Here is a 25,881-nt window from a genome sequence, read left to right on the forward strand (position 1 = left end):
CATACAAATACTATTCCTTGTTTAAGACTTTCTAATCCCTTTTCAGTGACAGAAATATTCTTGACTCATTTTGTATCCTACTTTATCATGGGCCTGATTCTGAATTTTAATAATACTGATAAATTATATTGAAAAAGATTTTGGTTTTGAGGACTACTGGACTAAAGTAATTAGATATCCCATTTGTGAGTTTGTTTGCATTTCCGATGTAGAAAATACTACTTTTTTATTAACTTCATTTTTACCTCTACTTTTTCTACTCTGAAAAGTAGAAAAAGGGTGTCCATATGAAATACTATGTTTCTGGATGGTTTTCATCTACTTATCGTCAACAAACACTATTTATTTTTAAAAAGGAATTGTGTGTATGGATATTGCTTTAAAACCACTTCTTCTTTCTTTACAGTTTGAAAAACTTTTAATAGACAAGTGTTCAGAATTTACAGCATTCACAGAAAGGTAATTTAATTTTTCTAGTGGAAATATTAATTTTGCTATTGTATTAAGTTGTATTATTTGAAATCCTGCATTGTAGAATGAAAACCTATGTTGTGAGACTGTTGTACTGCATGTTCTTGTATGCATATATCCATGTATTATTAAATCAAACTGATGCCTTTAAATTGCAGTTGTAGGTTTACTCAGCTCCTTGCATTCCAGGATGCTGAGACTGGGAAATAATAATCTCTTCAAAATTCTTCTTATGATATTTCCTCTGCCTAACATGTTACCCCGTTTCCTTCAGCACACTTCAATCAATCTTTTTTTGATTTACTTTAAACACTGTGCAAGTCATTCTGCTCAGGGCATCATCAGGGAAAAAGACACCATCTAATTATCAGGAAAGAACATTTCTTGATCAGTATTGCTTTTTGTCAGACCCACACAGCTCAAACTTTATAGTCTACTATGAAACACAGCAATTTAATGAGAGCTGTGATCTCATAGTGTCTGCCCCAAATCAGTCCTCTTCCTCCTTGTCTGTTTGAAAAAAAGTTGCTGGATGTGGCTGAATGACACGTAAATCTGAAAAGGGGACCTACTGTGTAGGTGGAGACACCGATGAACTGAACTGTATCTTCTGTTATATTGGCCTGCCTGGGTGGAGTACGTTTTGGCAATTCAAATGAATGCATTTCTGTGAGGAAGTGTTAGTTATTTCATATGACTTGTATAAAGTTTTCCATTTTTATCTAAGCTGGTTTCCAGGATAGTTATACTAACTCTGTAAAACTGCTGTATGTAATCTTTCTGCATAGGAGGCCAAATTTTACTTTTGAGTATGCTGTTAGAAATGTATATGGACTTTACTCATCTGGGTGCACATCCATTTTGGGCCCTTATCCTGCTATCATAAAAGCATGGCAAAGAAGGTAAAGAAATAAAAATTTTTTGAAAGCGCTTCTTTGGTCATGAATGATGGATGGATATACACATTTGCAGTTGAAATGCAGGCATCCTAGAGTGACTGTAACTATTAGGATAAATGGAAAATAGCAGTTACACTGGTATAAACACAGAGCATCTGCAACAAAATTTGGCCTGCAATCTGTGAAGTAAATTATTATCCCCAAATTATTCATTAACGTCCACTGTTGTCCTTTAATGGTATACTTACTATATGTAGACAAAGCTTTGATTGAAGTCTGGTATGATGCTAATGGCACAAAGATAGTGTTCTCATGAACAATTGAATTCCCATTATATCCCCATTATTAACACAGAACTCACCTGTGACAATCAGCATGCTGAAATGATAGTTGACTTGCATCTTTTTTCCTTCATCCCTTTCCTTTCTCTTTCTTTTCAGGTGCATACAAACTGAAGATGAGCAAATACTGAAGTCCATGAAATCTTGTATTAATGAAACGCTCACTACCGTTGCTCAGTATTTTGGCCAGTTGATAGAGCTGGTTTTAACACATGAGGCACAGGTTAGTTTATAGTTGTTGTTTTTTTTTTAAAAAAGAAGTCTAAAAATTTTTGATTCTTGAGGGAGAACATCCATTAAGAGGAGAATTAGAATTACAGTTCTCAATTTTCAGCAAACTTATTATCCCTAATTCAAATATCTTGCAAAGAGATTTAGGCGTTTGTAGTGTCAAATTCTTCGATAACCCCAAATACCAAACAAAATGATCTTGTGGCTCACTACAAGGCATCTAATTTCTGGAAAATGTCTTTATTAAAAAGACCTGTGGACACATTTTCTCTTCCTTTCATGCAGACACTGCTTTTCTTTAGAAACCTTGAAAAAAAGCCTGTCCTGTTTTGAGTCTCATTAAAAGCTAAACTTTTTAGAAAATATAAGTATAGCAAGTATATTATTACAGCACACATTTTAACCAGTGCATGTCTTAGACTCCAGGAAGTAAGCGATAAAAATAGTGTTGGGTACAAGTTATACATGTGTAACTTTCCAGAAACAGAGCTGTACCACTGCAGGCATGATGTCTAGTTTCCTGTGGTGATTAAATGTAGATAAGGACGCTGAACAATTAGTCTGGGACTACGGACACATTACATTTTTTTCTGTTAGACCATTATTGAAATAGTAGCAACTTGCAACTCTAACCAATGTATTCTGACTTACATTGATCTCTTTCTTGAGATCTCCTTGGAAATCCCTTTTCAGCCTCTAACCTTCCTCAAATAAAAGCCCCCAAATGTAATAATGCTCAGTTAATTTGTCTGTATGTTAAAGGTGATGTTATGCTGAAATTTTGTATTGTCCCTGCAGAAAAAGAGGAAATGAGAGGCTTAGTGAAGAGGAAATAGTTAAATAGTATTTACTATGGTGCTAAAGCAAAATTAATGTGTGGTGTTGGTTAAATTCTAACATACCTTGAATGCAGTAAGATAGCAAAAAAAAAAAAAAAAATGGTGGCTCTTTCAGAAACATCCCTTATAGTTTGTAAAGATTATTACTAGGAGGTGAGAATCTCCAGGATACATCTGCAGAATTACAGTTAAACTAACAAGCTGCTAACTAATGCATTTTGGTTAGGGTTTGAGAACTACATAAAATACCACATACGGGTTAAAGTGTGTAAATAATTTTGCACATTGCCAATTCAGTGAATAGCTTTTGGTTGTTTTGATGCGTCTGCTTTTTAATCTGAAGAGCAATTCTTCATGGCTAATATTCTGTCTTTGGGTACTTTGGCACCTACTGATACACATGAAATCCTAGTCCATTTTCCTTTTAAGGGAGCAGATTTAATTACTCTGTATCATCTTGTGTGTATTTGTGGCTGAAGACTTGGATTAGAGGTCATTGATAAAAATACTTCTAAGAAGAGTTTTTTGAGCCCTTCAGTCAGGCTGCATGCCCCCTTCTGCCATACAACCACGCTGTCTATGGGTAGTTTGCTGCTCTGAAACACACTGTGTCTGTGTGAGAAACTAGAACTCAGCTTAAATTGTATAATTTCCTACTCAGTGTATCAGGATTTTATTCAGGATAGGTTCATATAAAAATGTGAAATAAGATACTTCTTTCATGGAACATTTTTCTAATGCTGAAGATGGGAGAACACAGCCTCTTAAAGGGAAGATAATTGAATTTTGTAAAAATAAGAACGTAAAATGTGGGTGTTTCCTTGGACTTCTTTCAAAGTTGGATTAAATATAAAAATGCTTACCTTCTTCCTTCTAGAAATACAATTAATTCTTCTTCTAATGATTGTATGTACTTTCAGAAAGAGTAAAAGTAAATAAACTTCATATTCTTCTTACAGCTGTGTTTCTCTGTGAAGCTGCAATGGCACACATGCAAAAGCAAAGTAACTGTTTACAAAGATAAAAATATTTAACCTATTTCATGCACTGGAGAAATAAACTGTATTCCTCTACAAGAATTCCCTGTATTGGTCAACAACATTTTCTGTGTAGACTGAGAATAATGACTAACCCAGAGTCTTAGAAAGTACTGTTAGAAAGGGTATAGCAATATTCCTTATAAATAAGGTGCAAATTTTGTATCACCTTGTGATACAGTTTCTACACTAAGACAATTAGTTGCCTCCGAAAATTTTAGTTCAATCCCTGGCCAACCCCAATAATAATTTACTAAATAGCTGAAGAGTTCTTTATTGAATGTTCTCACACACACCTGTTCTCATACTCCATTTGTATTTATTTTTAAATATCACTATTCTTGGCATTTATTCAAAAGCAATGATACATGTGTTTACTTTGTTGTCTATCAGTCTGACTCCTGCCAGTGTTTCTTTTTCCTTTCTCTGGGTGAGAAGCAAGATGATATGAATTAAATGGACTTTCCACTCAATTGTATCTTTAAATATAACACTAACATTTATCATTGGAAGTAAATTATGTTTATTATGTTGTCACACAGAATCTGCTGAGACAAATAGAACTGTCGGATAGTATGTACATCACTGAGTCAGCGATTAGTAGTTTGTTCAGCCTTACCCAGGAAGGTGCGCATCTGTGCCGTATCGTAGCTAAGGTAAGAGTATATATGGATTAATCCAAAGTAAAATAGAAATACAAGTGAATTATTTTACTTAACACAGAAGTGGTTGCAAGTTTTGAAATGTACAGTGCAAGATGAAATTCTGTATTTCAGGAGACTAATGATCTAGGTTGAAGAACAAAATTTACTCTGAGAAACTATTTTTGCTGTGTTTGCAAGCCTTACTCTGCAGAAGTTTATTACCACAACTATCCTATTAAATTTAAATAGATTTAATAAAGCCCAATGCCTGTGCAAACAATTGCAGTAGGATGGTAAGCTCCGACAAGCTTCTGGGCATTGATTCAACTACAGTTGTGTTTGTAGCACCTGAGGTATTACCCTGCCCTTCAGCATCTTGGGCATCTTTTTAGTGTCTCTCCTGACAAAAGTTTTTAAATACCAGCCACGTCAGTGGAGAGAAGCTTTACAGCTGGCCATGCATATGGCTGACTATGCAGAGAAACAGCAAACCTCTACAGCTGTATGTAGAGAGAAGGTTAGATATATTATTAAAGATGTAATTTTAGAAATACATTGCACCCATTATTTTCCTCTTACAGAGGAACATCATTACAGTTACTTCTGGCAGTTTGTGTTCTTGTTTACTGAGTATTTGATACTAATTTTTGGTATAAACGAACCACTTTGCCACACTCTATTATGCTGGTAATTCCTGCAGAGCTTGCGCCTTTGAGGACACTTGGATCTTGAAAAAGTGAGAAAGGCAGGGCATTGTGTGAGGTCAAGGACAGGATAATCACAGCCACAGCAGATACAGAAAGAAGAAAGAACCGAAAACTTTCACAAGCTTCTGCTTGTGGCGTGCCAATCCCTTGGTCTGCTCAGAGATGAGGTTAAACAGCAGCATTTAATTCATTTTACTTCTGATCTGCCTTTACATGGATGTTTGCACCATAAAATGTACTGCTTTATTCTCAAGGCTGCAAACAAGGTAGACTCAGAAACATGTAGTGGGTCCTGACAACAGCTTGAGAGTTTTATTTTTTTCTAAATTGGTATTTGAGCTCCACTCAGTGGTATCCAAAAACAATGTTAAAAAGTTGAGAATTGAGGAAGTGCAGAACTAACAAACAGAGGAAAACTGGTCTTGTGCTTTTTATCATTGTGTGAATTCCATAACAGTTTAATTTAGCAGAAGTGAAGTCTGACCTTCCATAAATCACTGAATTAATTTACTGCTAAAACCTGGACATGTCACAGGTTTATAAGTGAGTAAATGCATCTCCTTATGCAAAGAGCCCTAAGTGGTGTTTGGTTGCCAAATTACAGTGGCGGTTGCAATCACCTGTCCTGCGTTGTCTCTTTCCTCTGTGCACTGTGAAATACATTTGCCCTGACTCACCATCATCCTTCACCTTCTGTACTGTTTCAGTTGCCTGCATCAGTGACCAAGGTGGCAGAGGAATCATAACAGACCAGAACTTTGAATTCAGTCGTTTGAGTAGTTAGCTATGACGGTGAAAGCACAGGGTAATTTTGAGGCAGGGGCAGGGGGAACACGGACACAAAATCTGGAATTGTGCCCACTCATTAAGAGGGTGAGAATGGATTCAAGTTTTGCAAAGATCTCAAAACCTACTACAGATGTAGAAGCTCCCTTGAGAGCTGTCATTTTATCTTTGGTAAAAACTACCCAGAAAAGTGAAGTATTTCTTTACAGTGAAAGCAAAACTCAACAAATTTGTTCATGTACCCTTGAAGTCTTACTCTCCATGACAGTGTGTGATCTTGTGCAATGTTGTTAACTTTTTTTCTCAAGCTATAAATTACAACTGTAATGCACACCAAAATAATGGACATGCAAACAAAGAACAATAACAATATTGTAAAGCTACAATATTATAGGACCTGGTTTCTCACTTTGCATTTTGGTAAGGGTTTCAGTCTTCTCTCTCCCGCCCTCTACTCCCCTGCCAATATTTTACCAAAATATTGAAAGACTGTGAAGTGCTAACCCTCTGTGCTGAAGTGTCACCTATCATTTTATTCCACCTGGAGGCATTTTTTGACTGTGGTTTGGTTTTTTGGTTTTTTTTTTAAACACATAACTTTGTAATCTAATGTGAAAGAGTCATGTGCTGACTCACCCTGGTAGCCAGCTATTCATTCTCACTAGCTGTCAGAAGTGTAAAGTCTAAGGTATCTAAAACAAATTAGTAGTAACGAGGGCAAGATAAGAAATGAAGGGAGAAAGCCTATATAATTGTAATAAAAATCTTTGCATTCTGAACTAAAAGAAGAAATAACATTCAGCTGTGAGTGTCAAACCATAATACATAGTGTTCATCTACAAGGTGTCAGCATAATGGAAACGACCAGTTTAGATAATTTAAAAAACAGAAAGAGAGAATGAGGGAAGGAAGAACCAAGTAAAGCAGTTTTTGCAACTACCACAGAAAAGTTTTAGTCGGTTTTCTGTCTGCAGATCAGTTTCCTACCTTTGGAACCAAATGTTGCTACAATACTCCTCTGTCAAGTCTTATGACACATGCTTAAGCATCAAACAATGTGACTAACTTGCTGTATCGTTGCCTGGGGTTGCATTCCAGGGATGTATTCACAAAAGTCCTTTTTATTACATTATGAGGTTTTGATCCTATGATCTTTCATACTAAAATTTTATAAATTGGTCTTCATTGTTAAATCTCTACCTTTCATGTTCTGAGAGAATAAGGAGATACTAAACCCCAGAAATTACAAATTTTGAGTGGACTTGAGCAGCTGTCAAAAATTGGTATTACTTGAAGCAGACTAGTTCTAAATTGATTTGGCTTCATAACAACTAGAAGAATCAGTAAAACTAAGGTCCACAGTTACAATAAATAAGTGCTGGGACACAGAGTGATAAAGAAAAAGAAGTTTTTGTGAGTAAATCAATTTCACTGATCATAATTGGAGTCTAATACCAACTATTGGTCTGGTTGCTATAATTTCCTAAAAGAGAGAGAGGCAAAACTGAAGATAATGAAGATAGCCATACCTGCTTATCTCACCCTTCCTTAGAGAATGCTTGACTACTTTAGTCCCATATGGATGTGCAGCAGATGACTTGCTCCTAGGATTCATCTTGGAGCTTCTAATGCTTCTAATACATTTTGGCCTTACCTCCTTTGCAGGTCAGTTCCTTTTCTAGCAAGTATTTGTTAAGATTTCTTTGGAGATCATCTTTCAAGCCAATTATAAATGTCCTCCATCATGAGGAAAGGCTCGATGAGAATTCACCATCTTCAGTGATTTCAGGCTGAAACTGCAAAATAATACACCTTAGAGCTGGATGCTTTTTCTCTCCCCTCTTTATTCATTCAACTCACTATGCGCAGTGGGGCTTTTTATACTCATGATCTCCTTCACATACTTTTTGTGATTGTATTTCAGGTGATTTTTGTTATCTACTGCTAGCCCTTCTGAACAGCTTCTCAGATGTCTCCACAAAACTGATTTCCTGTCAGTCCAATACAGGAGAGAAGTAGGTCATCCAGCAGTAAAGCAAGTTCTCCTCTTTTTCAAATACTGCTTCATAGAGTATGTGAAGCCTGTCTGAGATGAAACTTGAATTACAGCAACAGCAGCGTTTAACGTATGTGTTATTTGGTTAAAAACCGGAAATGCCAAGCAGTTTGCAAAGGATAAATAAAAGCATCCTTAGACATACTGGGAACTTTTGGAAAGGTCCAAGTTAATCTCCAAAGCAAGCAAAGCTCAATGCTGTTGAATGGTACTGTTTACCCACCTGACCCATTTATGTGCATCCCTGTCAGATGGCATAATTTTGTCATCGTTGCAAAAGATACAGGGGACAAATCTTGAAAAAGATGAATAAATCCTAGGGAATGCTCCCTAGTGAGGGGAGTGTTTCTGACAAGTGAATCAGGCTCAGTGTTTCCTACCTATTCCTTGTTTCACTTACAGCTCCCTAGGTTCATAACTCATGATCAATATTTTACAGCTTGGTAATGGCACACAGGGCACAAAATAAACAGTTTAGATCTTCTCCTGTTAAATGCAGTGATAAATCTCTTCCTGTCCATCAGAGGGAAAAGCAGGGCAACCATTTGTCATACTGGAAGCTTGATGCAAATGTGCCAACATCACAGGAGCGTTACTGGAGTTGTCCACAAACTTCTGCTTATTATGACTAAAATAGAGAATCAGATCACCTCTGATTCCACTGAACTGTGGGGGACTTTCAAAGTGATAATAAAATAAATAAATAATACCCAGTTACCTTAGGTTTGGGGACAACACTGTAATAGCTTTTTTTTTCTATATTTTTCATAGATAATTACTGCTTGGGTGAAATATCAATATCCTTTCGTGGAAGGAAAAATATGACTGAAAGCCTCTTTCCCACTTTATTTTAAAGGCTCAGAAATACCTTCCTGCAGTAAGCTATATATAGCAATACTAGATATAAAATAACTCATACAGATACGTGTGTAGTTATTACAGTTCCAGAAATAAATTTTAACAAAGCTCTGTAAGCCTGGTGTTTTCACTGGTATCACAGATATTGCATATACATGTGTAAAGACATAATGCAACAGTTCATTCTTGAGGTGTTAATTTTGTCAAATTCTATTTTTCTTATAAATTGGTATATATTTTTGTTAGACTGAACAGATAGGTTTGCTCGCTCTATTATTCTCTACTGTATTCCAGCAGAACTGGTACAAAAATGTAGAATTCTGAAAATGAGGGAAGTCTGAATTGTAGTCCAGGGCTTTTATGTCAGTACAACCTGTTGGGCTTTCAAAAACACAAATGGTTGAAGAGAAAAAGTTTATTTCTGTGAATCTGAAAAATATTATATACAGAGGCTACTGAAACAGGCTTCAAAAGAAGGGTATATATTACATTAGCTCCATGATTCCACCTATTTTTAATTTACTTCTGTAATCTGAATTATTTAGTCGGAAATCTTTCATTTCTCATTAATTTTTTTAATGCTTTCCTCTTCATTATATGTCTGCTCTTACATAATATATATGGCATCTGTACTCTACCTGATGGAATAACATTTTGAAATCAAATATAATCCAAAAAAAAAATCCCCACCACAGGAAGTTCACATATTGTCTGTATATTCATCTTTCCATTCATTATGTGAACTTTTTTAAGACACATGTTTACAAGCTGTGTTGGAAATCATTAATGATAGCTGCTGTAAGGATATAGATATACTCAAATCTTTGTCATTATTGCCATATTTAAAAAAAAAAGTGTAGGATTATTTTTTTTACATATTAGAGGATGAAGATAATGTATTGTATCTGTATAGAACTTGACACCTATTTCCACTGTATTTTCAGTAGCTCTTTAACCATATGACTGTCTTTTCATATTTTAGCATTAAGTAAATATTGTATGGAGCTCAGAAGTATAGATGAATGGGAAATGTACGCTAACAAAATCTGTTTTAAACTAATACCATATGGTTGAACTATCACTTCAATGCCACTCCAATTGCTACCTATTGATAATTCTTCGTAATTTTCACATGAATGTCAAGTTTAATTTAAATTATGCTTGTAATTGGTAAAAGTCGATTGATTAAGCACACCTCCCACTGAGGCTATATTACTTTTTCATCAATTGATGTATAAGCATTAATCAACTTGAGTTGTCTGCGTGAGCTTAAGATCCTCTTTGTTGGTGTTGTGGCAGTAGCAAATTTGGAGAAATTACTAAAGGAATCTGCCCCTTATCCCAGGCTCAGTTAAGTACTAGGGAAACATTCAGTGCTGCTTTTCTGATTTTTCCTTTGTCTCGGCAGGCAGGAGGTGTAGTTGCGCTCTTTAAGATCTGTCGCCAGGATTGTTTCAGGTGCCTTTATCCCCAGGCATTGAGAACATTGGCATCCATTTGCTGCGTAGAAGAAGGGATGCACCAGCTTGAAAAGGTAGGCACTTCAGCATTCTTTACTGGCTGTGTCATAAAACAAAGTCTTGTATTTAATCTGTTCTAGGAATTGATAACTTGATGGTGTTTGATACTGTGCTCCATAGTATGCTCACTTTTTCTGTAAAGAACACATCTTCAGCCTTTACAAAATTAGTCCCAGAGATAAATAACGTTATTCTATTCAGTTGCTTGCACTAATAAGCTATCTAAGTGGGAATAATTTTCATAAAACAGGTAAACGCGTCAGTGACTACGTCAAAAAAACTAGGGAAATTATAATTTCTGGACTCTGAAGTGTTTGTTTAGAAACTCTAATATTTCAAATAACACTTAAAAGATAGAAAGCTTTCTACCTCTTTAAATCTTTTCCTGATGCTCAGGTAGGGCACCTGCTTGTGGTACTGCTGTAACTTTTGAGAGCTGTAATCTGTGACAGATATAGCAGTTAGCCAATAGAAAAATGTGTCTGCTAATCAGCAGCAGGGCTCATAAAAGCCAATTTTACCTGGGATGGCAAACATCAAAACATTATCCAGATAAAATTATATCAACTGCTTAGGCTCCTTTCCTTTCTCACTTTGACAACATACTGCTGTGTTTTGGAAAATGAACACTTCTGGTCACTAAATCATGATCTCATCCTTTGTATTTCATAAAACAGTCATCTTTCACAGCTGAATAATGGCCTCTTCAAGTTAATGATAAATGATTTCACTGCCACTTTACATTGACATATCTTGTAATTTACTGCCCAGAATTCAAGCAAACCGTGACAGAACATCTGCAGCAAAAAGCAAATCTCTGAGCTTACAGTAAATGAAGATGACTTAAATTTTTTTTGACATAATGCTGGTTCAGGCTGACACCAGAATCAGTCTAAAAGGATCTTTCATTATGTCCACTATAATAGTGGAATTAATAGAGTTAGAAATGGGAAAGATTGATTCAACTCACCTGGTCCAATTCCTGGCAGTGTCAACATGCATTCAACATGGCCCAGATCAAAGCTGATGAAACAGGAGTCCTAGGAAAAAATTATTGACTCTCAAGCTCATATGTCTTTGATCTACTCTAATGTTGGTCACAAGTAAAATTGTTCAGGGTAAACTCTGTTACAGCTGGGGCTGGGGCAGTGTTTTAAAGCATTTTTAACTGGAATCCCTACCACTGCTTTCAGTAGTTCATTTTTCACCTCAGCCTTAAATTCTTACACCACATCTTGGCAAAACTGAAGTCTGCAACATGAGGGGCTGGACATTAATACTACTCACCTGACTGAACAGACAGGTTTATGACAGGACTATTTCGTTATCACTTTGTAACTTCTTTGACTAAAATTGTGTTGCTGAGGATCCGTATGCTATGTGGGTACAGTAGGTGTCTGGGTTTCTGGTGGGGGAGAATGGAATATTTCATATATCAAAAGAAACAAAGACATTTTCTCTGCAATGGGGTTAATGTCCCTCCAAGTGCTAATGGAGGTTGAACAACACAGGCTAGTACCATGCTGTGTCATCTGTAAATAAACTGTTGGCTTGTGACAGTTCAGCTTTGCCAGTTTATAGAGTGAAAGAGAGATAGTAAACAAAGAAATTTTCTACTTTGTAGTCTTTTCACCTTTCTTGTATGCCTGTTTAGAAGCAATGAGATATTCTGACATTAGGGAATCAAGGGGAAAGTGCATGGATCAGATGACCATTATTTTGGTGGGAACAGCACTCCAGTTTGTTATATTGTCTTCTTTAAATAACACTGATTTATTTTTTTTTCTTTCAAAATTCAAAGTACTCTTGCAAAGAACAAAGAAGAGGGTTAACAATATTAGCATTCCTATCATTACAGAAATTACCACAGGATTTCTTACCTGGCAGGAAGGGTGGCTTCCGCTAGCCAACTAAGTACCTGGGTGGTGGTGAAGCTTTTAATATGCTCTAACGTGAATATCATTATGCCACCTAGTGCATTAAAACATCAGTGCAATTTGAACTTGATATTTAATGTCAGAAACCTCATTCAAAAAATTAAAGCTTGGACTCCAAACAATTCAGATTGGGTAACTCAGGATTAAGAAAAAAAAAAAAAGCCAAAACAAAGAAAAAACAAACAAAAAAAAGACCCAGACACCCCCCACCACCCCCACCAACCTATTTTTCAATTAAGCTTCACAAATATTAAAGTGTTTAAAAGACCACTTAAAAGAAAGCAGCAAGAGTCATCATTTCTAATGGAACATTTGTCTGGGAGGTGAACTAAAAAGGGGGTGGTATAATTTCCACAGTAATTGCAGTGCTTAATTACTAAAGACATTAGCAATATTGTTTATTTATCCAGTGCTCTTTGATATTCCCAATTCAGTAGCAACACAAGAAGGTAACAAGGACATCTGTGTTAATGCAGATGGTTATTTAGAAAGCAAGCGAGGGAGTCAGTAGTTCACAGGAGGCAATCTGAGCAGAGAATATTTTAACATTTTTCTTGGGTTTTAAGATACCTGAATATTAGGCTTTTTTTAAAATAATTATTGCAAATTTAATGTGAATTATGTTGTTCTGGGTTTAAACCATTTGTCTTGAGTGAGTTTTTGGATTGCAATGTGGAAATCCTGTCCTCATTTACTAATGAAGGAAAGTAACAGTTCTGTGCTCGTTTCTAAAGATGTAGAAAATTGCCTATTTTAAGGAAATATATTTTCCTCAGTTTTTTAAAAAATAACTCTTGTTCTTCCCAGTCATGCATCTTTAAATAGATACCTGCACTACTCTCTTACCAGCACACTTAAAATAGCCATTATTACTTTTTCATCATTTTGGTAAATAAACTGGTCTTTGCTATAATTACAATGTATAATTACAATACAGTTGTTGCAATGACAAAGTCTCGCTCTTTTAGGTTAATCTAATTGACTGTATGTACAAACATGCAAAATCAGTTGGTTAAATGGCCATTTTTGGAAGAGTTATTTTACTTGCAAGTATTTTGTTGACTTTTGAAAAGGTACTGTTATTTTGTACATGAACTACAGAGCTCCAGGAGCTCAACAGTAACAAGTTAGTCAAGCAACTAAAGTAAAAGGATAGTGAAGAAACAGTCATAGTCTCATTTTGTGACTGGGAGCTGTGTGTAAATAAACGTTGTTCCATGTAACCTGTGCTCCACAAGTAGTAATTTTGGTGCTTCAAGCTGCTTATGGCTGTCCAGTTGTTTGGTACACTTTTAACTTCATCATCCACTGCAACACCAGCAGGTTTGAGATCATTCTTTGATTTCAGCTGCTCAGCCAGTCCAACTTCAGAGAAGAGTAGAGAGACCCTGGAGAAGCAATCAAAATTTTCCTCTTTTGCATTATTCCTGTAGCTGCCTTTCCCTATACCTGAGAAAGCTTTGTCATCTGTATATTGTGGCACTTGAGCATGCAGATATTTTAGGAGATAGCTCACTGCATCAGGAAGTACAGTTATTCTTGGTCTAGGCATTCCAGAGTTTATACAGAGACAATATATAATACAGATAGATAATAGATAATGCAGAAAATAGCTAAAACCAGAAGAACTGAAAGTTTGGGAGAGGTGAGCATGACTGGAAACTGAAGAACAACGTTGGTGATGTACATGCAGGCCTATTTGTTTATCCAGCCCTGTTTAGGACAGAAATATAGTGATGTAGTGGGAGATTAGTTCTTAACATAGACATTTGTCGAGGGTTCTAGAGGGAGAAGGATATCTGAACCTTCATGAATGTTCTTTGAAAACTTAATTAATCTCAAGGGTTCTCATGTAGGAAGGACTGTTGAAGGCACAGAGCTGCGATAGACTAACATGTGCATTTAATGAAATTTAAGGTAAAAAAAAGAAATAATTGTGATCTTGGTTGATAATATGGGTCCTGCAATTTACATTAGGAATGACTATACTTCAAATACCATTTTCATTGTCGACACACATAAAATCTAACAGATATTGTCTTCAACTGGAAAAGGGGGTTGTATTTGAATACAATCATACATCTTTTCCTTCCTGAGGCTGCATTAGGTGCTTGTTTTGAAGAGCTCTGTAAACAAAGTGTCTCCTATTCATATGCTGCCGTGCAGTGTCATTGAAGTCTGAAGACTGTGGCAGTTTCTCTGCTTCAAGTGTGTCCCTGCAGTGCTTGTTGTTGACTGGTGCTGGAAGGTGTGGCTTCCCAATTTTTTGCCCTGCAAAGCTCAATTTTGTGGTTTTTCCTGAGGCAAACTTCCTGCTGCAATAAAAGAATTGCAGAGTTAGTTCAGAAGTAAATAGCAAGCAGGTAGTGAAACGTACTGAAAGTTATACTGTGCATGTGAAACATTATTTCATTAAAAAGCTGCAGCTCAGCTGGGATCTAGATCAAGGCTCAACTGCCACAAAAACATAATAATTTATACAAATAGTCGTTCAAGCAGCTGCCTAAATATTAATACTGTGCAGTGATGTTTACTTACACTGTTTAAACTACTCCAGAAAGCAAGACACCTGGAAGATATTCCAGACACACTGGTGACAACAGTTGTTACTTTCATTAAGAAAACCTTCTTTTTAACAAATGACATAGCTTTTATCACTGTGTTTTAGGCAAAATTGCCTAGGTATAGATTATAAATTGCTTTGGATTCTTCATTTAAAGCACGTTATATCCAATTACCCCCAGAAAAAGAATCTGAAGGGGGAAGAAAGTACAAAGTGTATGGTTTTAGTGGTTGGCAAACTGTATGAATTTCACAAACACTTCTTAAACATGAATGACCTAAAATATGTTCACTGTGAGCATAGTCTGATTTTTAAGAGCAACCATGACCTTTTACACAATAATAATAATTTCTGCATGACAGGGTCATAGTCTGTCAATGATATATATGAAAAACAAGCTTTTGGTGGGAATTAAATAAAATGTTTTTTTACAGAACCTGTAAATACAATTTATTCACAGCTTTGGGGTGATTACTTCAGCTCTAACCACTTTGAACTTCTGGTTTCAAGCGTTAACCTCAGTCAAAACCAGCGAGTAACTTCTGTTGCCTTAAATCCCAGCTGCTAAAACTACCAAGATTTATGTAGCTGTAGGATGAGGCAGAAGTAAGAATTATGGAGAGGGCTTTGACTGAGAGTTTGGATGACCTGGTTTTGAGGGTACAGTCACGATTTCTAAAATCTGAACACAGAAGTTAGCTAGTGGCCCATGGATTTCATTGTCACAGCATGTAAATGCTCCAAAATTCTGGATGTTTTTATTTTCATAGTACCTGGCATATGATGGAAATAACTTTGTACCATACAAGTGACTGCAAATTTGCCTGATCTGAATGAACTATATTGCTGTCTTCATATTTGAATATTCCAAATGCAAAATACCAGGGGAAGCAAAACAATAGTAAACAGTCTTCTAGAAAAGGGGTGTGAGGTTGCCAGTGATTAAGAAGGATAGACTCATAGGTTGCTACATTTTAGAAGCATGTCTGTATGTTTGCTTCTTGTAAGTGCAAGAGTACTGTGCAGCTTTCTGAGAAGCAGTGAAATGTTGATTTTTATTATGGCAAGTAGCAGCTTATTCACATGACTTCCAGCAATGAGAAAATCTCAGGAAGTGCAGTGGTCTGCCTCAGCCTGTTAGCCTCTCTGACTTTTCAGAGAAGAGCTTTTTGTTAAAATTTATTTTTTTTCTGGTTAATATATGAAAAAATTCTTATGGCGTATTTCAGTGGTTTTGCACCCAGTTAGTTTCAGAACAGGGGATTAGGTGGTCCTGTAAAATGATAAAAATTGTATGCCTATTTTATTATGAAATGAGTTAAATTTAAGAGCTTAAAAGATTAAGCATTTTTTTTAAAGAAAATATTTTAAAAAATCCCATAGTTTCCAAAATTTAGTTTTAATTAGTGGAAAGTCAAATTTCATGTTACTCTGTCTCCTGAGCGAGATAGGGAGAGGCTGGGTATTAGCAGCAAGATTCAGGACTTTTAGAAGTTATTGGAAGGTGATAAATTGTTAAGGGGCCCATCTCTTGTCTCTTTCTGACAAAAACAGGTAACATGGAAAGTTACAATCCTTTACTGATTTTTCATGGTGCTGTTGACAAACACATTCTCGACACTGATATTCCCCGTCACAAAACATTCTTGTTTGTTTCCCAAAGTAGTGCTTGTTTACAGGAAAAACACATGAAGCTTCATGTTTGGAAAGAGACTAGAAACTTTATTACTGCATGCTTAAAACCACAGAACACAGGCTTCTGCACTAAAAGCATGTGCGATGATTTAGGTGGAAAGGGTTCAAGTGATGTGATCCTTTTACAACCCTTTGGCTGGAGAGTTAAGTCTTCTTCTGGTTTGCATAATGTACTTTTTTCCCTTCAAGAACATTGTTTTGGCTCATCTTCCGTGTCCATTTGTTGCCAGACTTTGAAATCATGCTTGTGAAGTTACAAATAGTAAACAGGAATGAATAAATAGATTTGTCTTCTGAATTTTGAGAGAGGAGGATAACCTTCTAAAGACTAATCCAGGCAATTTTTGACATGTAGTGCAGAGCACGTTGGAACTTGGTGTCATTGACAGCTGGAGCTGGAAACTGTTGTCCCACTGCTGTCAGCTGGGAAATTGTGTAGGTCACAGGAGAATGAAGAGCTACAATGAGAGGGAAATATAAGTCAGCCTTAAGGAATAGTGTGGGGAACAACATTTTTGAAAGCTGCTTTTCACATAGCCTTTTTGATAAGCAGGCAAATCTATTTCAGTAGCTGAGTTTGTGGTACAATTAGATAATGTAAAGTTCTAGGCTTGCAGCTCTTTAATTTACTGGACACTTCTTCTCAGTAAGGCTGTTTAATTAATTGGCAGTGAAAAATGTGCTGGGTTTGGCAAATTACATTTCTGTCAAAGCCTCTGCAAGATTCATTAAATCATATCTGAGAGTGCAGGAACTGCCCTTCCTCAACTGCTGGCATCGTATATATTAGGTGTCTTTTCAAGTTTTACCTCCTGATTACACAGCTATGTATATGTAATTAGTAAATGCAGCTTCTTTCAGCACAATCCCAGGCAAGTGTAGCAAGACTTCTTAGGTTGTTGCAGAATCTGACCATCTTCAGATGTGACAGTCTGCAGTTCTAGGGCAAAATGTTTTGGCAGTCATGGAAGGGACATGTTTCATACTGAAAACCAGTGTGAAAACATGTTTTAAAAAAAATCCAAACAAAGCCATCCCCACAAAAACCCCTAAGAACAACCTAAAACAAAACCCTCAAATCAAATGGTGACTAATCTCTGGATTATCATTTGGTCCATTGAAAACCTTCTGCTAGTTACACAGCAGACTAAAATTTGCTTTATTGTAGTACCCAGTATCGCACAAAGAGAAAAGCAAGGGTTTTTTTCATGGACTTACTCAAGAGACATGGAATTGAATAAATACAGACATGTTAGTGCAGGTATATGGGACATTGCCAAATCTCTGCAGGAAAAAGTATACACAAAATGCTTTGGCTGAGGTCACTGCCATTATTCCAATTCTGTTAAAATGACTAGTTAAATCATAGTGGTTGTGGTATCGTAGCCCTGATGGTCTAAGGAGGCATGTATCAGTTGCTGTAGTAAAAAATATTACCTCTCCTTACAAACCTTGCTTCACTCTAATCATATTACAGACTTTAGAAGAAGGAGAAAGTGAAGAAAGGAGCCAGCAAATGTAGCACTAAAGATAAACATTTTGATAATACTGGTGAAGTAGGACGATGTAAGACTTATCTAAGGAGTTGGTGAATAGTTGCCTTTGGAGGACACAGATTCTGTTGTTTACCACTAGATCCTTATTTAGGTATCAGGCCTGGCCCAGACTCTGCAAGCATATATAGATGTGCTTAGCCTTAAGCATGTAACATCATTCCAAAACAAGAGAACCACTACCTGTTAAAAATGTCAAGAGAGATGCACATCTGTGGATCTGTTCACAACTGAGGTTTTACTCTGCAATGCATTTCCCAGAGTAAATACTCATTTGGTGATGACTGAACGCGTAGTGCTGTGGAAGAAAGCAAAACTTTCAGAATCAGGTCAAATAGGTACAAGATCTTTTCTGATAAACCTTGTCTGTCTTTTCAATAGAGGCATAGCAGGCAGACTATGAGCTGACATATGAATCTATAAGTTAACAACAAAAGCATGAGTTGTCCTTTAACCTAAGTCTTTTGTCTTTAGTGTGAGTCCTTCCATGGTCATCCACAGATTTAGGCTTTGCTTCCTTTTGTCCTGTGCTTAAAGTGGCATATTGCTTCATCAACACGTCCACATGCAAAAATTTTGTAACAGTCAAAGAAGCCCTGTTTTATTTGGGATTTTTCACGTTTCAGAAAGACCTGCTCAGGAGAAGGCATTGCAGTGGCATTTGGGTATTATTAATTATGTGTTGAGAGTAAATCTTGCCACTGCTTTGTTGTATTTTTTCTTTCATGGCTCCAGAACAGTGCTCATACATAGTGAGAGCTGATGAGATTAAGTGTAGTTTGGCATTTGGTTCTGATATGATGTAGTCACTGTAGGAGGAACAACCTCACTTCTCATCTGTCCCTCAGCTGTGCCTTTATATACACCTTTATTTTTTTATCTGAGCTGCAGAAGAGAGTCAGTCTTCAGATTTTTTTTATTCTTGTTTTAAACAGATAAGTTTCCTTGAAATAGATTTTGAAAGCTGAAAAGGAAAGACCTCAGAGTATGCCAGGTTACTGAGGTGTACACTTCAATGTGCAAGATCAAATTGGAGCACTGCCTGTAGATTGTCATTCCCTCCAACTTCATTTTGAAAATTTGAGCTGGTGCCAGGTTACCACTCTGCACTAGTTTGGCTTCCATATAATTTACACATGGTTTTTGCGGTCAGTTATGTTGGTATTTTATGCCATCTATTGATTTTATATTTCACTAAGTATTTTATTTAAAGCACTCCAAATAGCTATAGATTTATGTTTCAAAAGTCAGGATGTTAAGAGAATTTTATAAACGAAAAATAATTTGGAAATCACCAGATGATGATTTTTCTGTAATGATTTAAAATACTGCTTAAAGCAATGACAATGATCAGGGCAGCAAATGATCCACGGATGACGTCTGAAGGAACAGAAGCCAATACATCAAATGACAGGTGGGTTTTCCCTACCTAATAATAATAATAATAATCTATCTAACAAATTTAATTTTAAGATGAAAGAAGAAGCTTACTCAGCTCCTAAACTGAAGGCAGAGATTAATGAGAATCAATTGAAGCATTTAAAAAGAGTGCAGGGAGAGAGCTATTTTGGACCTCAGATATTCCTCTTCTCCCTGGTAGAGGCAGAAAAGAAATTGGAAAGACACAGCCTTACAGAAAGACCTAACAGATGAGCAGCTTTCATAATATTTCTTCTCACTCAGCAGGAAACTGTTGCTTCGCATAGCTGCATTTGTATCCATATGTAAACACACATACTGAATATGCTTACATTGTATGCATTAAATAGCTTAGCTGTAGCCACAATAAAATGTAAGGAGAGAAGAGGGTGGAAATACTTATTAAATAGACAGACACATTAGATAATTCCCCCCTCACAAAAATCTCTGCTGAAATTAGATATGCTAGTCTAACTGACCTATCCTGCTGTGGACTTCATGACTCAGTATTGTTGATGGGTTTTATGACTCACTAGAAAAGTCCAAAGCGTTTATTGCTCAGAGCCTCCAGAGCTTGTCTAAAACCCTACTGATTTCAGAGACCTCTGCAGGAATGAAAGCATACCTACATACATTTGGTTGCATAACAGAGATTTAAATGCCTTTGGAGCCTGAGAATTCAGTACTGGCATTATTTTCCCTTCTAAGGTGTCTGCCATGTTTATTTTCCTACTAATTAACTATGACTCTTGGAGTTTTCTAGTGCTCTGTATGGTTTCTTGTATATCTATTCTTGCTTGCATAATATTGGCTTTCAAAATTTTTACACACATTTAATTCTGAAGGACTGAACTCTTACAGATGCACATTACTAGAAAGCAAAAGGAGAAAAATCCTTTCTTAACTGCAGCTATGGAATTCCTCATATAAATATAGGAGGAATAAATATATAATATAAAACTGCATTTACAGAAGTACTGAACCCCTCAAAAGTAAAAAATTATTTCTCCTGGTGCCAGGTGATTTATATTTCTTTTCTTTGGGGCATGCCAGTTGGAAACAGAATGCTCTGTATGTTCCATTTGTTGGAATTTTTAACTCATCCATAAATGAGCTGATCTTAATCATACCTAAGGGTTAACATGATGGAGGCTGCTAGACAAAGTGACTGGCTTGCTTTGATCAGTAGTGGATATTGGTCATCTATTGGGGTGAGAGTCAGGATGTGAGAGTGCTGCAGAAGATTGGTTTTCCTCACTAGAGAACCCATATTCTGAGTTAGCTTCTCAACTTGACCACTTTCCTGGGCTTGTTTTTTAGTAGCAGTTCAAACTAGCAAAATACATAAACCTCAGCTTACACTCAATTTAGATCTTGGCTCTTTTCCAAAACCAGTTTTGTGATTCTTGCACACCTGTGTTACTACCCTTCCTTGGGTTCAACATGGGGTTAACAAGCCTCTTGCATTACAGCACTTTTATCAGTGTTCACACATGCCAAGGCAGAGGCTGTAAGAGTCCTGCTGTGACACAGGTCTGAGCTGCAAATCTTCTAGCTGCAGGTACTAAGAAACCTTTGCAAATTGGGTCCCAGCAGTGCTGCCAAAATGTACAATCTCTAAATATTGTTATTGCGAAGGACATTCACAAATTTGTATTTTGCAAAATCTCATTTTATAGATAGACAGTTGCCTGTGGTTTTTGTTTGTTTTATCCCAATGTTTGCCAAAATTATGGTCAAAATACATGGTTCAAAACTTTTCTCTTTCCTCCTTTCTAGTATCTGTCACTGCAACAAAGTGAGAAAACACTTTACAAAACAGGGTAAAAGTACATACAGGAAACTTTTATGATAATAGATTTGACCATTCCAAACTGGCCACTATTAAACTTTCTACCAGTGGATTTGCTTGGTTTAAATGAGCAGCTAGCAGTTTAACTTTCCCACCTGAGCACCATTATATAAACAAAACTGTCTCAGGGTTTTCCTGTCCGTATTGGTATATTCTGACTCTGTCACATGGGCTAAATGCTAACTGTTGCTGGAGCTGAATTTTTTTCCTAGAGCTAGTTATAAAAATGAAACAGGAATTCAAACACAATGTAAGCTAATTAACTAATTAGCTGAAACTCAGTATCCTTTCCTTGTGATGTGCATTTTAAATCAGAGCTGAAAGTATTGAATTACTCGGGTAAAGTACCCTGCGTGTGCTACTAACAAAACCAAAGGAAGTCAGTTGTGTAAGTTTCTTCTTACCTTACATTTGTAACGAACTAAAAGCTGCCATATGTCTTAGCTGAAGCTCACTCATGATATGTATGAGTCTCCATGTATTTCTTAAAAAAGTGAAGGTTAAACAATAATTAATGGCAGGTGATGCAGAGGCATGTTTATGTGTCAGTATAATGGTTTTTTTTGCTTAGTTTTGCTTAGGTTTTTTTGCTTTGTTTGCAGGAAGCCACTTAGATCTGGCATTCTGCCTGATTTATACTAAAACTTTAATGTTTCATAAAGTATCTTTGAAAACATTTAAAGAGCTATTGGAAAAAAAATCTCATCTGTTTAAGATGATAATCCTGTTTCTGAAAAACTAAACACCTAACAGCATTGCATATATATTTACTATAACTTTCTTCTCTTACCTATCATTTAGGTCCCAGACAATAGCTCTTTCACTGATGTTCCCTTCCCTTGTCTAGAGCTTTTCCTTTTCAGAGGGCTTTCAGTTTGTTCATTTGCAGTTCCTGGGAATGGACGAGCAAGCTTTTGTATGGATCAGGGCTTACTGATTGCAAAATCAGTCTCAATTTTCAGAGATACTTTGCCACATGTCATAGTATGGCAGGCTTTCCCCTCCAGCTTGAGTTTTGGTAGATAGGTCCACAGATTAATTAGGGCTGACATAAACCTGAGCTGGAAACTTGAACTGGGTGGTTTTTTTGGTTTCTTTTTTTTTTTTAATTTGGAAGAAGTCTGGAGGCCTGAAGGTTGTCTCTTAGACCTTGTTGTGCATAGCTAGTTTTGTTTAACTCCACTAGCTTTTAGACTTCAAGTAAAAGTTTGATCTGACAAGGATTGTCAGCTGAGATGAGGTCTTGCAGAAGGAATCCCTATAGGACTAGCAGGTGGAAGTAAGAAGTTAGAAGTCTTTCTAGGTTTTACAAGAGCTCATCTTTGTTACTTTATTCTCACAAAGAAGGTGTGGGAAAGGTTCCCTAGTAACTTGGTTTCACGAAGGGCAAGTCTTGCCTGACCAACCTAGTGAGCTTCTGTGATGGAGTAACATTAGTGGACAAGCGAAGAGCTAATGATGCCATCTATCTGGACTACTGTAAGGCCTTCGACATTATCTCCTCATGTATGTATACCCCCTTTATACTTTGTATATAACTGCCAGTTGACCTTATTTTCATGTCACCAAGTGCAGGATTTTTTATTTGAAATGAACTGTTAGTTTCAATCCCAAGAAAAGAATTTTTAAGATACTAACAAAATTAACAAAGCTCCAAGATTTGTCATCTTTCCTGCATGTTTTACAGTCAAACACTGTAAGAGGTTTGTTTCTTATAAGACTTTGTCTCTTAGGGAAACACCCTGTGGGATTTGCTAATCTTGGGCAGGGCCAGTTATCCAGTTTTATCCTTTAAAACATGGGCAACTGTTAGCAGTGTTTTGTTTTTCTAAATGCTCTGTTTAGTTACAGTAATGACATCATAGAACATGATGGCACATTTAATAGAAAAGGTCAGCTTCTTCACACATAGACATTTTAGATTCCTCTTTGAATCTGAAGATTCAAGAGGTGGCTTCATGGGTTGTATGTAAGCACAAAGTTTGGCCTTCCTTCCAAACCCAGTTTTCTGAAGCATTCATGACAGTAATGCCCAATTTTTGAGATCCAGATAAGCCCACGTTTAAACAAAGACAGGCAAGATGGCATTAGGATTCTCGTAGGGATGCACAAGCGTGTCATGGAGACAAACAGAAGTTAGAAAGAAACGTTCAGTCACACCAGCAGGCTTTGGATTAGGCCTGAAACAGACATAAATGGGTGAAAATGTCATCATGAAGAGATCTGCACATCAATCGAGCTGTTTGGGAGAGAAACAAACGGTGTGGGCAGAGTTCTTACCAATGTAATGCAACGTAAGCAGTGACCATCATAGTCTGCCACTGAACACTGAAATCCATGACTCACTCTAAGCGATGCCAAGCAGCGTGCCAATTCTCTGGCAAGAAATCACCCTGCTGTCGTTCCCCAGCACATACTGCTGCCTTGCCCGCATGCTGGACTTCCTCCACGTCGTTGCACTTTCGTTTGCTTTTCTGTAACTGAACTCCTTGGATTGTGTATTCCTTTTTCTGGGCTTAGGGCTCAATATAGTGCACGTACAATTTTAAAAAGTGTTATCTTCTTATATGCAATGCAAACACATGGAAAGGTCAGATAACTTAAAAGAGCCACAGGTCCTGGTTTTTGCCTTCAGGAGGAGCTCTTTCTTCGGTATTAGGAGAGCTAATGGAATTAGAAAATTAATATGTTTTTAAAATAAAATTAATAATTAGGAAAGCTTAATGGTTTTGGTTCTGTAGTTTCTTTGCTAAGCTTCCATGCATGTCTTTGCAGCCATGTCCTCTGACTGGTGACAAGCACACAGGGTGGGAAACAGCACACGGTCAAAAACACGCACTGTACACAGCAGGATGACAGTAAGCACATAAATAGTTGCATTACTTAGTGATAAACCTGTCCGTAATAAACCTGTTGTGTGTGTTTTTCTATATGGTGGCTGCTTGCATGAATGCTAAAAGAGGCTGTCATCCTCCAGATCCAGGCAGATATAAATGAGGAAGAAAAAGAGAAAAGACGATTATTTGCTGCAAAACAAGCGTATCTCTGATGGGCACTGTGAAAATAAACCTAGTTATACTGGTATCATTTATACCACACTCCTAGCATCAAGCTCTGCTATACTAGTAAAGCAGTTGCTTTTAGCAGATCCCTGGCATCCACAAAACCCAAAGAAGAAAGCACACTGTTGTCACAGAGCTTAAATTCATCATACAGGTGGCAATAAGTCAGAGAGACCTGAAAACCGTCCTGTCTATGATAATTCCAGTTGCTTCCAGGGCGAACAGGACACAGTCCTTGTAGATTACCATGACCGGAGCCAGGCCTCTGCCGAAGAGCTGGCAGAAAGAACGGAGGACATAGAAGATAATGAGCATCTGTGCAATGAAACGCCGCTAACAGATCTCACCATGCGAAGGGGTGGTCATGATTTAATGCAGAAAGAGGATGAGGTAACTGGCATCTGGGTGATAGTCATCCCTGCAGAGTTTGCCATCTCTGATGAACAACAGCCTGCTTGCTGGGAAGAAAGCCCTAGCAGCGTTGTTGTATAGTAAAGTGAAATGCTGCCTCTGGTGCAATCTCCTTTTACAAGTACTTCCATCTCCTGCCCTGGGTGAACGTCTTGAACTTAGTGGTTTACCAAATGAATTGCTGTTCTCCTTAGCCACAAACAGCCACGTGTGAGTTTCTCAGTGATGCAGGTATGGCCAGACTTCGGGGCACTGGGCTTGTCTGTTGCCTCCAGACCTGAACCATAGATATGTTTTGCGGCATGATGCCAGAGGTCTAGCTGGCTGTGAAAGAACCTGGGGGCCTGATTAAGATTTGGTCCACTTGCTGTTTGCTTCTGTTGATTTCCCTGGTTTGTCATATAGTCTTTTCCTTTCTCTTTTCCTGTTATATCTTCTTTGCTCTAAAGGAGCCTGTACTTCCAGACAACTGCTTACACATTGTCCTTTTTTGTCCATCTGTAATAATACAACCAATGTTGACAGAGTCACATCAGCCTCTTTTTGCAGGAAAATCTGTGTCAGAATATAACAGAATTTCAAGAAATTATTTTGGATTTCTGCTAGAAAAAGGCTATGATCCTTTCAAAGAACAATAGCTATAGAAATTTCTGTACTTATTAATGCCACTGTCTACCAGACAAGAGTATTGAGAGGAGTGAGAAGAAAGGCCACAAGTTATAAAGGTAGGCTTCATAAACACTGAGACATTGCTTCCCCTGTCTTCAGCAACTTGAAACAATTGTGATTATGTCAGATCTGTCAAATAATACGACAAATGATTCCAGTATGGAAGGATAGCAGAAATTGCCTTCTAACAGTGTTTTGCCTGTAAGAATTTTTCATGTTTAGTGTAAGCTTTCAAGATCTTTCATTAGAAAAGACTGAAATTAAGTCTTGGTATTATTTCTTTATTTATTGGAGGGCTGGGAAAAGGAAAAATGCAAAATGCACTAGCAGG

At 37.0% G+C, this 25,881-nt stretch overlaps 1 protein-coding gene across 7 annotated transcripts in view; it reads left to right on the top strand.

The window, feature by feature from the left end:
* INSC (INSC spindle orientation adaptor protein) overlaps positions 1-25,881 on the top strand; it is a 138,385-nt gene that overhangs the window by 76,211 nt on the left and 36,293 nt on the right. For all 7 annotated transcript variants that reach the window (XM_055722840.1, XM_027810522.2, XM_027810523.2 and 4 more), the window contains 4 exons: positions 407-459; positions 1,811-1,934; positions 4,361-4,474; positions 10,278-10,403. In XM_055722840.1, the coding sequence (XP_055578815.1) occupies positions 407-459; positions 1,811-1,934; positions 4,361-4,474; positions 10,278-10,403 (417 nt within the window). The remainder of the gene's footprint in view (positions 1-406; positions 460-1,810; positions 1,935-4,360; positions 4,475-10,277; positions 10,404-25,881) is intronic.

The sequence above is a fragment of the Falco cherrug genome, chromosome 10 (genome assembly GCF_023634085.1).
Source record: "Falco cherrug isolate bFalChe1 chromosome 10, bFalChe1.pri, whole genome shotgun sequence".
In the NCBI taxonomy this organism is placed as follows: domain Eukaryota; kingdom Metazoa; phylum Chordata; class Aves; order Falconiformes; family Falconidae; genus Falco; species Falco cherrug.